This window comes from Marmota flaviventris, chromosome 14 (genome assembly GCF_047511675.1).
Source record: "Marmota flaviventris isolate mMarFla1 chromosome 14, mMarFla1.hap1, whole genome shotgun sequence".
NCBI classification, from domain to species: Eukaryota; Metazoa; Chordata; class Mammalia; order Rodentia; family Sciuridae; genus Marmota; species Marmota flaviventris.
Window position 1 is genome coordinate 60,592,381 of NC_092511.1, and position 14,218 is coordinate 60,606,598.

General features: G+C 43.3%; 1 protein-coding gene across 1 annotated transcript in view; it reads left to right on the forward strand.

The window, feature by feature from the left end:
* Positions 1 to 14,218, forward strand: part of Noto (notochord homeobox) — a 73,822-nt gene that overhangs the window by 59,376 nt on the left and 228 nt on the right. The window contains exons 3-4 of the mRNA XM_027934525.2: positions 6,595 to 7,021; positions 11,478 to 11,692. Of these exons, the coding sequence (XP_027790326.2) occupies positions 6,595 to 7,021; positions 11,478 to 11,692 (642 nt within the window). The remainder of the gene's footprint in view (positions 1 to 6,594; positions 7,022 to 11,477; positions 11,693 to 14,218) is intronic.

The window sequence follows — 14,218 nt, forward strand, 5'->3', positions numbered from 1 at the left end:
CCCCCCTCAAAAAAAGCCAAAAAACATAATTACACAGTAAATGCCTAGAGACATTCTTGGGCATGATAATCAAGATAGAGCTGAGCTCTGGGAGGGCAAAAGGACTGGGACTAGAGAGAGAAGTGTGGGCTGTCAACTTTTTGTATTATTTTATTTCTTAACACAAAACAACTTCAGTAAACATGTCTGCTAAGGGCTGGGGTTGTGGCTCGTGGTAGAATGCTTGCCTGGCACACATGAGACTCTGGGTTCGATTCTCAGCAGCACATAAAAATTTTAAAAAAAGGTATTGTGTCCATCTACAACTAAATATCTATATAGAGAAAGTTTGCTAAAGTTGGGTAATGGTAGATATATGGATTTTTTTAATGATAATTTTTTATATACCTTTATTTTATTTATTTATTTTTATGTGGTACTAAGGATTGAACCCAGGGCCTCGCATGTACTAGGCAAGTGCTCTCCCACTGAGCCACAATCCCAGCCCATGGATACTCTTTTTATTATTCACTTTCCTTATCTATAGGCTTGAAAAGTGTCAGATTTTTTAAAGAGAAAATACAACTTGAGATGGGCATGATGGCACATGTCAATATAACCCACTTACTCAGGAGGCTGAAGCAGGAAGATCACAAGTTTGAGATGAGCCTAGGCAGTTTAGTGAGACCCTATCTCAAAATAAAAATAAAAAGGGTAGAGATATAGCTCATTAAGAGTACTTGTTCAGCATGCTCAGGCCCCTGGATTCAACCCCCAGCATTGCAAAAAAAAAAATTTTTATATTTTTCTTCAGCAAAGCATGAATTTCCTTCATAATCCCTAAGAAATTTTAAACATCTGGATACTGCAGCACTTTTGAGTGCTTTCTGAGCAGCCTCTCTAGCTTGGTGGGTTTGCAGTACAGCTACAGCTTCACAGAACAGAAAGACTCTGGAGATACAAACATATGAAGAAATTCTATATTATCAATCTCAATTGATAATATAGAATTATTATCGCCAGCCCCTTCCTCTGCTCAGGGGCATTCAGGTGTTTCCAGCTTCTGCCCAAACATAACAGGAAATAGATACCATTTGAAATAGCTATTGTACCCTGGTGCTATTATTTCTGGACAAAAATGTCCATGAATAGGATTAATGGATGAAAATTTATATGAGTTTATGTTTATGCCATATTTATTTCCAAAACACTCTAAAGATCCACATGGTCCTTGGGCCCTAGCACAATGCAAAGGATTCAGTCCTTGAATTCCCATCCCAAGGGCCATGAAAAAAATCTGAAAGTCTTATGGGACAAATTGCATTCCCAACCTCACGGATCTCTTCTGTTAAAAATTAGAATATTGATTGGAAAGTAAGACTAAAAATTATAATGGAGATATATAGGGCCAGGTTCCAATAAATCTAGGGACCTGGAGTTCCTAAATTCTGTGAGCCTTCTTTTCCACCTCTCTCTGAATATAGATTCCCCTTGCTTAAGGGACCTAAACCAGACTTCTCCCAAGTAATAGCCCTTGAGATATACCTCCATCACTTCTCAGTGCTTATAGATTCAAGTCCAAACAGTCTCTAGAGAGTGAAATATGAAGCATGACCCATAAGAAGGTGTTATACACACCCAAACAATAGCATGATGTTGCCAATTTATATCTATAGGAACCTAAGGAAATATATGGACATAGATCCCAAAGACATGAGATCAGGTTAGAAGCAATATATATCATATGAGGCTGAATTTCTTTCTAAGGGCTCACTAAGCAGAGATTATTGATTCAATGTGTTAGATTCAGTGACTCTGCTTATCCAGTTGGTTGACTGAAATCTGGGAAGTTGATGGTCTGGGTCTATAGCTCAGTGGCAGAGCACTTGCCTAGTGTGTGTGAGGCATTGGGTTCAATCCTTAGCACCACATAAAATAAACAAATAAAATAAAGGGATGTTGTCCATACACAACTACAAAAAAAAATTAAGAATCAAAAATAAATCTGAAAGTTGAAATGCCAGAACTTCTTTGGTATATTGTAAAAAGAAGACACCCAATGGCTAAGAAAGATAGGGCAGATTTATCATAGAAACTGTTCATTGTCTCTTTTTTTTTTTTTTTTAAATATTTATTTAGTTTTAGTTTTCGGTGGACACAACATCTTTGTTTGTATGTGGTGCTGAGGATCGAACCCGGGCCGCACACATGCCAGGCGAGCGCGCTACCGCTTGAGCCACATCCCCAGCCCTGTTCATTGTCTCTTACTATGTGCTCAGGAAGATCCAGAGAATACTCCCTTTACCATGCCTGTGAGAAACACATTCATGAGTAAAGCCCTGATGTCCTTGAAGAACTCTATAGTGGCTATTTCCTGCAGGCCAGAAGTGATGGTAGAAACTTCTGCCATAAAGCTGGGCTACCTGAATGATAAGATCCCACGTCAGCAGGACCATGTACTGGTATTCAATCACCGAAGACAAACTAGATGTGGTTACTTGTTCTGGATAAACATGGTATAAAAGACCTGACCACAAAGTACCATGAGACTGAAAAAGAGACAGATTGAGGATTACCCAGAGTGCGGCTTATTGACAGAGGATGGCAGTAAAACCAGTGGATCCCCACAATTTGGGTCAAACAGAGAGAGTTTTATAATGGTAGGACAAAATTGAATTCAGGGGGCTGGGGACATAGTTCAGTGGTAGAGTGCTTGCCTAGCACGCACAAGGCACTGCATTTGATCCCCAGCACCACATTAAAAAAAAAAACTAAATAAACAAAATAAAGGTATTGTGTTCATCTACAACTAAAAATATATTTTTTTAAAAAAATGAATTCAGAGGAATCACCTGATTTATCTCACATTAACATTTAACAGTGCCAGGAGCTGTCATAAAATGCCACATACCATTTTAATAGTTTTGTTTACTGATAGTATGCTGGGAAACTCTGCAGGGTGGTAGTGATTGGAAACAGGCCAAGATTACTCAGGGGGAAATCATGGTGGTTTCAACTCCTGATGGCTGTAGTCAACTCAAGCTGGGACCCTACATTATTCTAATGGGCTCATGAAAAATGTGGCCATGGTGGGAGGGATGGAGGTCAGGCATGGGCTTAGTAACATGGGTACCCAGTTACCAAGGCCAATCTGGTTACAGTCACTGCTGAGTACCCAAATCTCCTATCAACTGGGATAAACACTGAACTTCCATTGTGAAAGTCAACCATCCACTTGGTGGCTGGCTGGTTACATAGAAAGAAGTTTTGCTTTGTTCTCATTGAAAAATCCATTTCTTATGACACAGATTTGTCTTTTGCCAAAGTTACCATCTGTGAGCTTATAGAATGCCTTATTTTCAGCAATGCTCTGATCAAAGAATTTATTTCACAGCAGATGAAGGGCAACAGTAGCCTCGGGCTCATGGAACTCATTGGTCTTACCATGTTCCTCAAGGCTTGCTTATGGCACCAGCTGGGTGGCAACTTCTTGCAGAACTTGGGTAATGTCCTTCAGGCTGCAGGATGTGCTCTAAACCAGCAACCAACATATGGCACTAAGGGAAATCCCAAACTGAACAGGAAGAAGAGGATAGAAATGAGAACAGATTCTATCAATACAGCACAGTGTGTTTATCTAGCAAAACTTATGCTTTCTACCTCTAAAACTGGGAGCTCTGCTTATTTAGAGGCCTTAGTTACCAAGAGAGAAGTGTTTCCATAGGGGAAACAGCAGTGGTTCCATTGAATTGGAAGTTAAGACTACCCCTGGCTATTTTGGACTTCTTCTGTCAGTGAATTAACAAAAAGGATTAGTGTACTGACTGGAGTGATGGATCCTGAGTATCAAGGGGGAGAACAGGAAAGGTCTCGGTTTTCCCAAATCAAGGGATTAAAGTCAAAAGCAAAACTACTACAACTCAATTCCAGAAGGACTGCTAATGGCCAAGACCAGGTATAGCCAAGGTAAAGTATTTATGTGCTTCAAATGCTAAATATCAGGCTTCTAAGATGCCTGTTTTAATCCATCAACCCCCAGAACCAATAAAACTCATAGATGACTCTGCAGGATTGCAGACCTAGAGTGCAGTGACCCCAGACTTCAGACACCTTCACTGCCTTTTGGGACACAGATGTATTTTGCTTGAGTTACTCAGGAGGCTGAGGCAAGAGGATTGCAAGTTCCAAGCTGGCCTCAGCAACTTAGTGAAATGCTGTCTCAAAAAAAAAAAAAAAAAGAAAAAAGAAAAGAAAGGGCTGAGTATATAGCTTGGTGGTAGAGCGCCCCTGGGTTTATTCCCCAGTACCAGGGAAAACCAATCAGTAAACAAATAAAAATAAAAGTTAGGGACCTAATACAAAAATAAGCAAACCACTGGAACAGGCACTTCACACAAAAGAAAATGTCCAAGTGGCTGATAAGCATATGAAAAGATGTTCACCACAAACAGTCTTCAAATAAATGTAAATTAAACCAAATACTAGGCAGATTTAAACCAAGACTATAGTTAACTTCTCTTTTTCTCTCTTCTCTCTCTCTTCTCCCTTTCTTTCTTTCTCTCTCCCCACCCAGGGGGAGTGATGGAGGTGGCATCCAGGGGTCTTTAACACTGAGCTACATCACCAGCCTCTTTTTTAAATTTTAAGTTTTTAAGTTAGGCACTTGTGAAATTGCCCAGTCTGGCCTTGAACATGCAATCCTCTTTCCTCAGCCTCCAGAGTTGTTGGCATTACAAGCATGTGGTACTGTGCCCAGGTCCCAGTTCATAGTTAACTTCTCTTGCTCTATTTACTCCTCTCTGACCCAGCACCCCTTGGTTGGAACACAGTAAGCTTGGAGCTGGGACCAGTCCTGCCATTCCTCCCTCATTTCACCCTGGATAACCTCACTTCCCAGGCTGCTTTCAGGGTGGATCAGAAGGCAGCTGGTATTTGCTGAAAGGGGTGGAAGGTTCCTCTAACTCCTACCTGTCCAAGAAGAAGGGACATGTTTGCATCCCAAATAATCATAGCCAAAGAGAGTGTGATGGAACAGACCTGCTCACTCCATGGCATTGGTGAAGGGGTGGACAGCAAGCCAGGGACAAGTATACACTCCCCCAGTGACTTATTTTCTCCAACTAGGCCCCACAACCTTTCAATAATCCATTTAATTATGAACCCATCAATGGATCAATCAATTGATAAGATCAGTTTTCTCATGATCCAAGCACTTCCCCAAAGCCCAACTTTTAAACACTGCTGCACTGAGGACCAAGCCTTCAACAGATGAGCCTTTGAGGGACATTTCAGATCCAAACCATAACAACATTATTGAGTAGTTTCAGTGTAGGTATCAATTTAGCAAGAGAGCATGCAATGGGAGCTTGGGAATCAGGAATCCCTAGGAGCCCCACAATCATATCCTGCAGCTCACCACATACCAGGCTAATACTAAAAGTGTTGCATATACTAACTCACTCATTCAATCCTCATTGGAACCCCAGTGTAGCCATTATTATCCATTTTACAGGTAAGAAATACAAACTAACTTGTAACTTGCCTAAGGACAACAGTTATAAAGTACTGATTATCTATCTGTAAAATGAGAGTGCAAATGCCTGCCCTGTACCCATATACTGCAAGTCATACTCATATAAGGCAGCGAACTCCTACGTATTGGCAATGAATTAGATTTCTTATTCAAATTCATTACAATACTCTGAATTCTGTATATAAATTTTCCGTGTTCCTCCCCCCCCCCCCATTCCACATCTTTTTGGACATAGGAAAGTTCTTTCCTGTGAGGACCTATGTGTGCAGGCACAGAAAATTCCTAGAAAGATGGGCCTGGTGTCGCTAGCCTATAAACCCCAGCGGCTAGGGAGGCTGGGGCAGGAGAATTGCAAGTTCAAAGCCAGCCTCAGCAACTTAGCAACTTAGCAAGGCCCTAAGGAAAAACTCTGTTTCTAAATAAAAATATTTTTTTAAAGGGGGCTTGGGGTGTGGCTCAGCGCCCTTGGGTTCAACCCCAGTACCAAAAAATAAATAAATAAATAATAATAATAGTGAGCTCAAGGTCTTTCCCCCAACAGCACAGGAGTGGGCACTTTTAGTTTTTATTATTATTATTTTTATTTTTGGCAGAGGGGATTGCACCCAGGGGCGCTCTACCGCCGAGCCACATCCCCAGATCTATTTATTTATTTTTATTTTGAGACAGATTTTTGCTAAATTGCCCAGGTTGACCTGGAACCTGCAATCATCCTGCTTCTGCTTCCCGAGCCTCTGGGATTATAGACGTGCGCAACCGTGCCGGCGGCTGGGCGCTTTCAAATGCGATGGGAGGGAGAGAGCAGAATCCTTAGCGCTGTGCCCACCTTGCTTCCCCCGGAGTAGGGTGCAGCGACGGATTTAGAAGACCCCGCCCGTGCCGCGAGGGTTGGAGGTTGGGGGCGGGGGGCCCCGCCCCGCCCTGTCCCGCCCCGCGAAGTTTAAGAGCTCTCGCCAGCAGCTGAGGCTCTAGTTCCAGGGCAAGTCTTGCTCGTCCCCTCGTGTAGGGTCTTCTTACTCGCCTTTCGCGCTCCCACACAGCCCCAGAGGCCCCTGCTACCCTTCCGCTCCCATCCCGATTAGGGTCAAGCCCTGCCCAGCCCGGGGCAGCTAGGCCGCCCGCTGCCGACTGGCCTGGGCACTCAGGTCCAGCCCCTGCGTGACAGCAGCTCTCCGGTTCCCGCGTCACCCGCGCTCTCTGGCTGCATGGCGGGCCCAGGCACGCCCCAGTCCACCGGTCGCCTAGAGTCCTCTTTCTCTGTAGAAGCCATCCTGGCTAAGCCCGACGCCCGCGCGCCGGTGACCTCCCCTCCGCCAGTCTCTTCCTGCGCGGCCCTGGGCCTCTGGACCGCTCCCTCTCAGTCTCCTGCCCCAGTTCTGCCCTGGGCGTGCCCAGCAACTTGGCTGCCCGCCTACCTGAGAGTGGGTGTCTACCCGCTGTGCCCACAGCCGGCTGTGCCTAGGCTGCGCATGGCTCACTTCTGCGGCTTCCAGGGCCTCGGCGTCACAGGTACGGCGGGACAGAGCGCCCGTGCGGGGTAATTGGTCAGGGGATGGAGAGTGGAGGCCTCACACTGGAATAGACAAGTACCTGAGTTTGAGACGCGAGGTTTCCCCGCGGGTCGCTGAGGTGGGAGCGGGAGGTGCTGGTGTTCGACAGACTGGGTCGGTAACCCAGTGCTGGGGATGCAAGGAGACCCAACCCTGCTCCCAGTCTCCTCTTTCCGGACTCTGCCCCACACCCGCTTTGGCACAGACACTTCCCTAAAGCTGCATGGTCCCAAATCCACAGCTCTGGTCTTTGAGAAGGGGATGCATGCGTGATGCGTGATGCGTGATGCGGGACCTGTTAGCTGGCAAAGGCCGAGATTCTACCCCTGTCCCTTGCTGCTCACATCTATAGGAACTTGGACTCCACGCTTAACCTCTCTGAGCCTGCCTGCTTACAGCGGTCTTAAAATAGTACCTGAGCAGATCTGCTGCACAGGCACATAATGCCAGTGGGAATTTAACTGTTGAGGTAACACTTCTCCTGTAGCATTAACCTTTTGCCGCTTGGGACACCTGCTTCATGCTTCCCCATGTCCCCATGAAGAAAACAGGAGCAAAGTAGTCACGCCTCATTAACCCATAACAAGATCATCATAACACAGTCTTACCTGGTTCCTACTCCTGGGACCCCCTCGCCTTGCATGTCCTCAACCCCTTTCATCAGCGCATTAACACCTGGACTCCCAAGCCGATCCAGATTCACACTCTCTGAGAGCTTGTCCATCCCTCCAAGTCCCTTTCACTAGCTCTCCACACACCTGAGGGATGAATTGCAGTTTGCTAATTTATGTTCCAATTGTCTAATTTTCAAGTTGGTTTTCCCATGGATATTATATTCACACATCCAAACTTCAAAATGTATATCAAGATCTATGGAGAAAGTTTCCTCTTTCCCTTCTTGTCCCCTAACCACTTAATTCTGGGTGTAGTTGTGCATATTAAAATATCTTAGTGCATACAACTATTCTTTCCCCCTTTTCCCTATGCATACCATACACACTGCTCTGCACTTATTCTTTTAACTTGATCATATATCTTGGAGAGGCATTTCCTGTCCAATAAAGAGCTTCTTTTACAACCACAGAGTAGTTCACTGTAAGAATGTAAGATAACTGATCTAGCCCAATTGATTTTTCATTTGCTATTATACATAGTGCTGTGATGGATAATCTGCACATAAGATATTCAAGAATAGCTGGAATCATTGGCTTAAAGGGTAGATGCTTTTTGTAGTTTTGTCAGATTGTCCTCCACAGATCTTGTATCCCCTTTTCACTCCCACCAGCTAAGTATAAGAGTGCCCCTTTTCTCCACAACCTCACCAATGCAGGGTGTTATTCAACTTTTGAAATAGAGCCAATGCAATAGAAGGAAAAAAAATGATTCAGTGTGCATTTCTCAAATATAAGTGGGATTGAGCATTTTTTCTCAGTTTGTTTATTGTTGCAACATTTTGTTTTTAACACCAAACACTGCACCAAAATATGAGCCATTCATCTTAAGACAACTTTACCATAACTAAGAGTATTGTACTGATGTTTAGAATTAATTTGATTTTTTACTGGGTATTGAACCCAAAGGCACTTAACCACTTATTGCTAATTACTTATTGTAATAATCAAATACTTCATCATCGGTTAAACATAATTATCAAATTAAAAGAGCAAAGTTTTTGCTCCCCTTTTTACCCTCAAATCAAACCAAAAAAGTCATTTTTTTCACCTGGAAATAACACTTATTTTAACCAGTTTTAAACAAAACCAAGCATGCTCTAAAACATGGGAAAACAAGGTTTCCCAGAGTGAATATGATACTTGAAAAGATAAAACTCCCTGGATGAATTTGTTCCAACCAATCACTTAGTTGTACTCCTCAGTTGGTCTCCCCATGACTTTTAGCAGCTTTTGTTTTAGGACATCAAACTACTGGGTTGCTTTTAGATTGAGCTCTTTTTTTTTTTTTTTTAAATGTCTAATAGCCATCTTTATTTCCTTTTCTGTGTACTTAGCCCGTTTTTCTAACTGGACATTTATAACAATCTATTTGGAGCTGCCCTGGCTCCCGGTAGTGAGGATTGAACCCAGGGGTGCTCTATGACCAAGTAACATCTTCAGACCTTTATTATTATTATTTTATTTATTTTGGGTCTAAGTTTCTGAGGCTGGCCTCAATCTTCCTATTGTCCCGCCTCAGCCTCCAAAGTTGCTGGGATTACAGATGTGCACCACCATGCCCAGCTAGTTCCTTTTATATTAGGAAAATTAGCCCTTTGTAATAAGATGTAAATATTCTCTCAGATTATTGTCTTTTCACTTTGATTATGGTTTTTGTTTTTGTCACATAAAAAATTTTCATTTTTATGTGTTTGAATGTATTAATTTTTTCACTTTTTTTTTTTTTTTGCAATACTGATTTTGTTTTGCTTTGTTTTTTACTGGGGATTTAACCCAAAGGCACTTAACCACTGAGCCATATTCCCAGACCTTTTTATTTTTTGGGACAGAGTCTCACTAATTTGCTTAGGACCTTGCTAAATCGCTGAGACTAGCTTCCTGAGTCACTGGGATCATAGCTGTGTGCCACCATGTCTGACTGCAATATTGGAGATTAAATCCAGGGGTGCTCTGCCATCAGTCCTTTTTTATTTTATTTTGAGACAGAATCTCAGTAAGGTGCCCAGGATGGCCTTGAATTTGTGGTCTTCCTGCTTCAGCTAGAGGCAGGAAATAGCTGGGATTGCAGGCATGTGCCACCATGCCCCACTATCACTTTACCCCTGAGCTATATTCCCAGCCCTTTAAAAAAAAAAAAAAATATATATATATATATATATATATATATATATATATATATATATATATTTAATTAATTTGAGACAGGGTCTTGCTAACTTTCCCAGGCTGACTCCTAGCTTGGGATCCTCCTGTTTCAGCCTTCTAAGTCACTATACCTGGCAGGGGTATACTTTTTTACATTTAAATATTTGTTTCATTTGGAAATTTTCTTGGTGCAAGCTATGAGATATGGTACTGGCTTATTTCTTCCCATATCTGGAAATAATCCACCCCTTCCCCCACTGCATTGTCTATTGTGTTGTTATAGGTTTTTAAAATCATCATTGACTTTCCTTTTGCTCTGTACCTGACATAGCACTAAGCACCTTGTGACATCTGTAAGTATGGATTATTATCACCATTTTATATACGAGGAAATCAAGCCCACAGAGGTATATTGACTTGCCTGAGGCCCTATAGCTGGTAACTAATGGCAGAGCTAAGATTCCAAGTAAAACTCTTAAGGATCACATGCAGCCTAATTTCCTCTTGAAGGGTTCTACTACTTCAGATTTTGAAACAAGGCAGGAGAGACTAGATACACCAGGCTGCATACCTGTTGGGCTTTGCCTGGTCTCACCTCATGCAGGCACATGGTAAATTGGGTAAGCCCAGTGGTTGGAATCCTGGGCAGCTGAGATACCAGCCCCAATCCCTACACTGGAGCAGTCTGTCTGTTAGCCGTGAGGCCTCTCCAAGACTAGTGGAAGCTGAGTGGCCTTAGCACTACATTTGGCATTTCTCTGCCCAGAATATTCTCCTCTGGGATAAGTCAACAGCTCACTCCTTCATCCTCTCACACAGAGTCAGGTACTGCTCCCTGGTAGATGTACCTCCACTGGACCACAAGTTGGTGAGCTGAATTAAACTTTTGTGTCCCTTAGAAAAGGGCATCACTTCCTCCAGGTAGACATAGCCCCTTGTTAGGGGCAAGAGTTGGCCTGCAGAGAGTGGGCAGATTTTCACACCCACTTACCCTCTCAGCTGGGTACCTATGTGCAAAAGCTATACATAGTGGACCTGTTCAAATGTTAAAGATGTAAACTACCCTCTCCCATGCATATACACCCTGTCCCTGCTTCTCCACTTACCCACTCCTTAGCACTTACTGCTATCTGACATATTAAATGTTTTACTTATTTACTGCTTACCCACTTCTAAGATGTGAGTTCCATGACTACAGCATTTCCTGTGTTTAACATATAGCAGCTATTCAAAAGGTATTTGTTGAATGAATGAAAAGGGTGATATTTTGGATATTTCTGCCCATCCCTTGGAGTTTTCCAAGCAGTCAAGGAAAGAAAGCAAGATGAGGAGGAAGGAGTTTGGCAACTCCTATTAGGGGCCAGAAGTTAAGCCACTTGGCTGAGAGGAAGAAGAAAAAGGAGTCACATTTCACTGTTCTTTCTTTTTTATCTGTTTTGGGTTGTTTCCACATAATTTCTTCCCACTCCGTCTTCTTGCCCTGTTACCTGGCCAAGGGGGAGGCAGGAAGTGAACCACATGTTTGTTCTCTCCCTTCCAAGATGGGTTGGCAGGTAGCTGCTGGCTGACTCTCCTCTGCTGATGGTTGCTCTTTAGGCTTGGAACTGGCTCACTGCCCAGGCCTCTGGGGCTCCCCGCACTGGACCCCTAGCGAGGACCTTCAGGACACTGAGAGACATCAAAAGAGGGTTCGAACTATGTTTAACTTGGAGCAGCTGGAAGAGTTGGAGAAAGTGTTTGCAAAACAGCACAATCTGGTGGGGAAGAAGAGAGCCCAGCTGGCAGCCCGGCTCCACCTTACAGAGAATCAGGTGGGAGCAGGGAGTCCTATGGGGCCTGGGTTGCATCTGGGGTCAGATACCAACTCTGGAAGACCCTAAGTCGGGAGTGGGAGGAAGACATGGACCATCTTTGGGCCAAGCTGTTGGGAGACAGGCCCTAGTTTTTTACACACTCCCTATGTAATGAGAAAAATAGTTGTGGGAATAACATACAAAGTTAATCTAAAACTTTGATAAAGTGTTCTATGCTAAAGTACTATCAGAAAAATTAAGTAGGCATCTTCTTTTTTTAATATTTATTTTTTAGCTTTAGGTGGATACAATATCTTTATTTTTATTTTTATGTGATGCTGAGGATTGAACCCAGTGCCTCACTCATGCCAGGTGAGCGTGCTACTACTTGAGCCATATCCCCAGCCCCTAGTAGGCATTTTCAAGAGACTAAATATTAAAAAAATAATAAAAAAGATTACCTTGACTCCCATATTTCCCCCCAGCTATTGTGTCATTTCTCTGCTCCTTTCACAAGCAAACTTCTCATGAACTTGCTACATTCACTGTCTCCATGTCCTCACTTCCCATTTGCTCTGACTCATTCCAGTATGAATACTTTCCTTCCCATTCCATTAAAACTTCTCAGCAAGTTCTCAATGACCTTCATGTTGCCAAAGCCACCACTCAGCAGCTCTCAGTACAGTGGCCACTCCTTCCTTTACTGAAACACATTCATATTCTCTCTCTCTCTCACCAGGGTTTGAATTCAGGGTTGCTTAACCACTGAGCCACATCCCCAGCCCTATTTTATATTTAGAGACAGGGTCTCACTGACTTGCTTAGGGCCTAAGTTGCTGAGGCTGGCTTTGAACTCTCAATCCTCCTGCCTCAGCCTCCAGAGCTACTGGGATTATAGGCGTGCATCATGGTATCCAGCTAACACATTCTTCTCTTAAGAGACACCACACACTTGATTCTTCTTCCTGCTCTCTGGCCATTTCTATCTCCTTTTCAGGCTGCTCTTCCCTTTGGGACCTCAAAAATCTCTCTCAGCTGTGGGGAAAAAGAGAGCCCCGCTGGTAGCTGGGCTCTATTCTCATCTATTCCCATAGGTTTTTTTTTTTTGTTGTTGTTGTTGTTTGTTTGGGTATCAGGGATTGAACTCAGGGCCACTCAACCGCTGAGCCACATCCCCAGCCCTATTTTGTATTTTCTTTCGAGACAGTGCCTTGCCGAGTTGCTCAGTACCTTGCTTTTTGCTGAGGCTAGCCTTGTACTCGCAATCTTCCTGTCTTGGCCTCCTCAGCTGCTGGTATTATAGGTGATAATATAATATTTGCCATGCCCGGCAATTATTCCCAGTTTTAAATACTATTTATAAGCAAATGACTCTCAAAATTTCTATCCTCTGCCCAGTCTTCTCTTCTGACTAGTATTACACCTTGTTAACATTCCCACTTAGGTGTTTTTTTTTTAAATTGCTTTTATTTTTTAGATACATGACAGTGGAGTGCATCACAATTCTTATTACACATATAGAACACAATTTTTCATATCTCTGTTTGTATATAAAGTATGTTCACACCAATTCATGTCTTCATACATGTACTTTGGATAATGATGTCCATCACATTCCACCATCATTGCTAACCCCCTGCCCCGTCCCTTTCCCTCCCACCCCTCCACTTAGGTGTTTTAAGGGTAGGCAATTCAAACTTCACAAGATTGAACCTCAATTTCTGATTCCCCCTTCAAATCTATTCCATTTCCCATTCATCCAGGTCTCACCATTCATCCAGTTGTTCAAAACACTAATTCATTCTAGATTCCTCCTTCTCCATTTCCAACCATCAGCAAACCTTGTCACCTCTACCTCCAAAATGCAGATGGAATTGCTTCATTGTCCCTAGTTTATATCCCGGTTCTCATCAGATCGAAGCAATAGCTTCCAAACTGTCTCCCTGCTTCTGCCTCCATCTGTTCTTCACACAGCAGCTCAACCATGTGCAATTCACTCAAGACTGTAAACAGAACTATGTTATGTCCCAATTAAAAGCCTCAAAAGTGACACTCCTTCCCCATGGCCCACCTAGGTCCTGGTTTTTATGGCCCCCGCCAACTTCTCCCACTTCCTCTCCCTTTTCTTTCCCCTCTTATTAACAGCCACATTCTCCTTCTTTCTGGTTCTCAAACACTCAAGTTTGGTGCCAACTCAGATCCTTCCTACAGTCTGGCCTATTCCTCTCTATCCCCACCAGGCTGACCTCTCATTCTCTAACCCTTAGTGTTGGGTCCTCAGGAAAACTTCCCCAACCCAAACCCCTGTTTCTACCCTCATTTGCATTTATATATTTTGGTTTGTTACATTTATTACTGTGCGCTCCAAAAGGGCAGGGACCATGCCTCTATTGCTCACCACTATATCACCACTACCTAGGATGGTGTCTAGGAGCTGGTTTAGGTGGATGAATTGTAAGTGGGATTATAGTAAAGGGCATTTTGGAGGAGATGCTTCCCTTAGCAGGAGGAACAAATTTTGGCCAGACACCAAGGGTTGGGTAC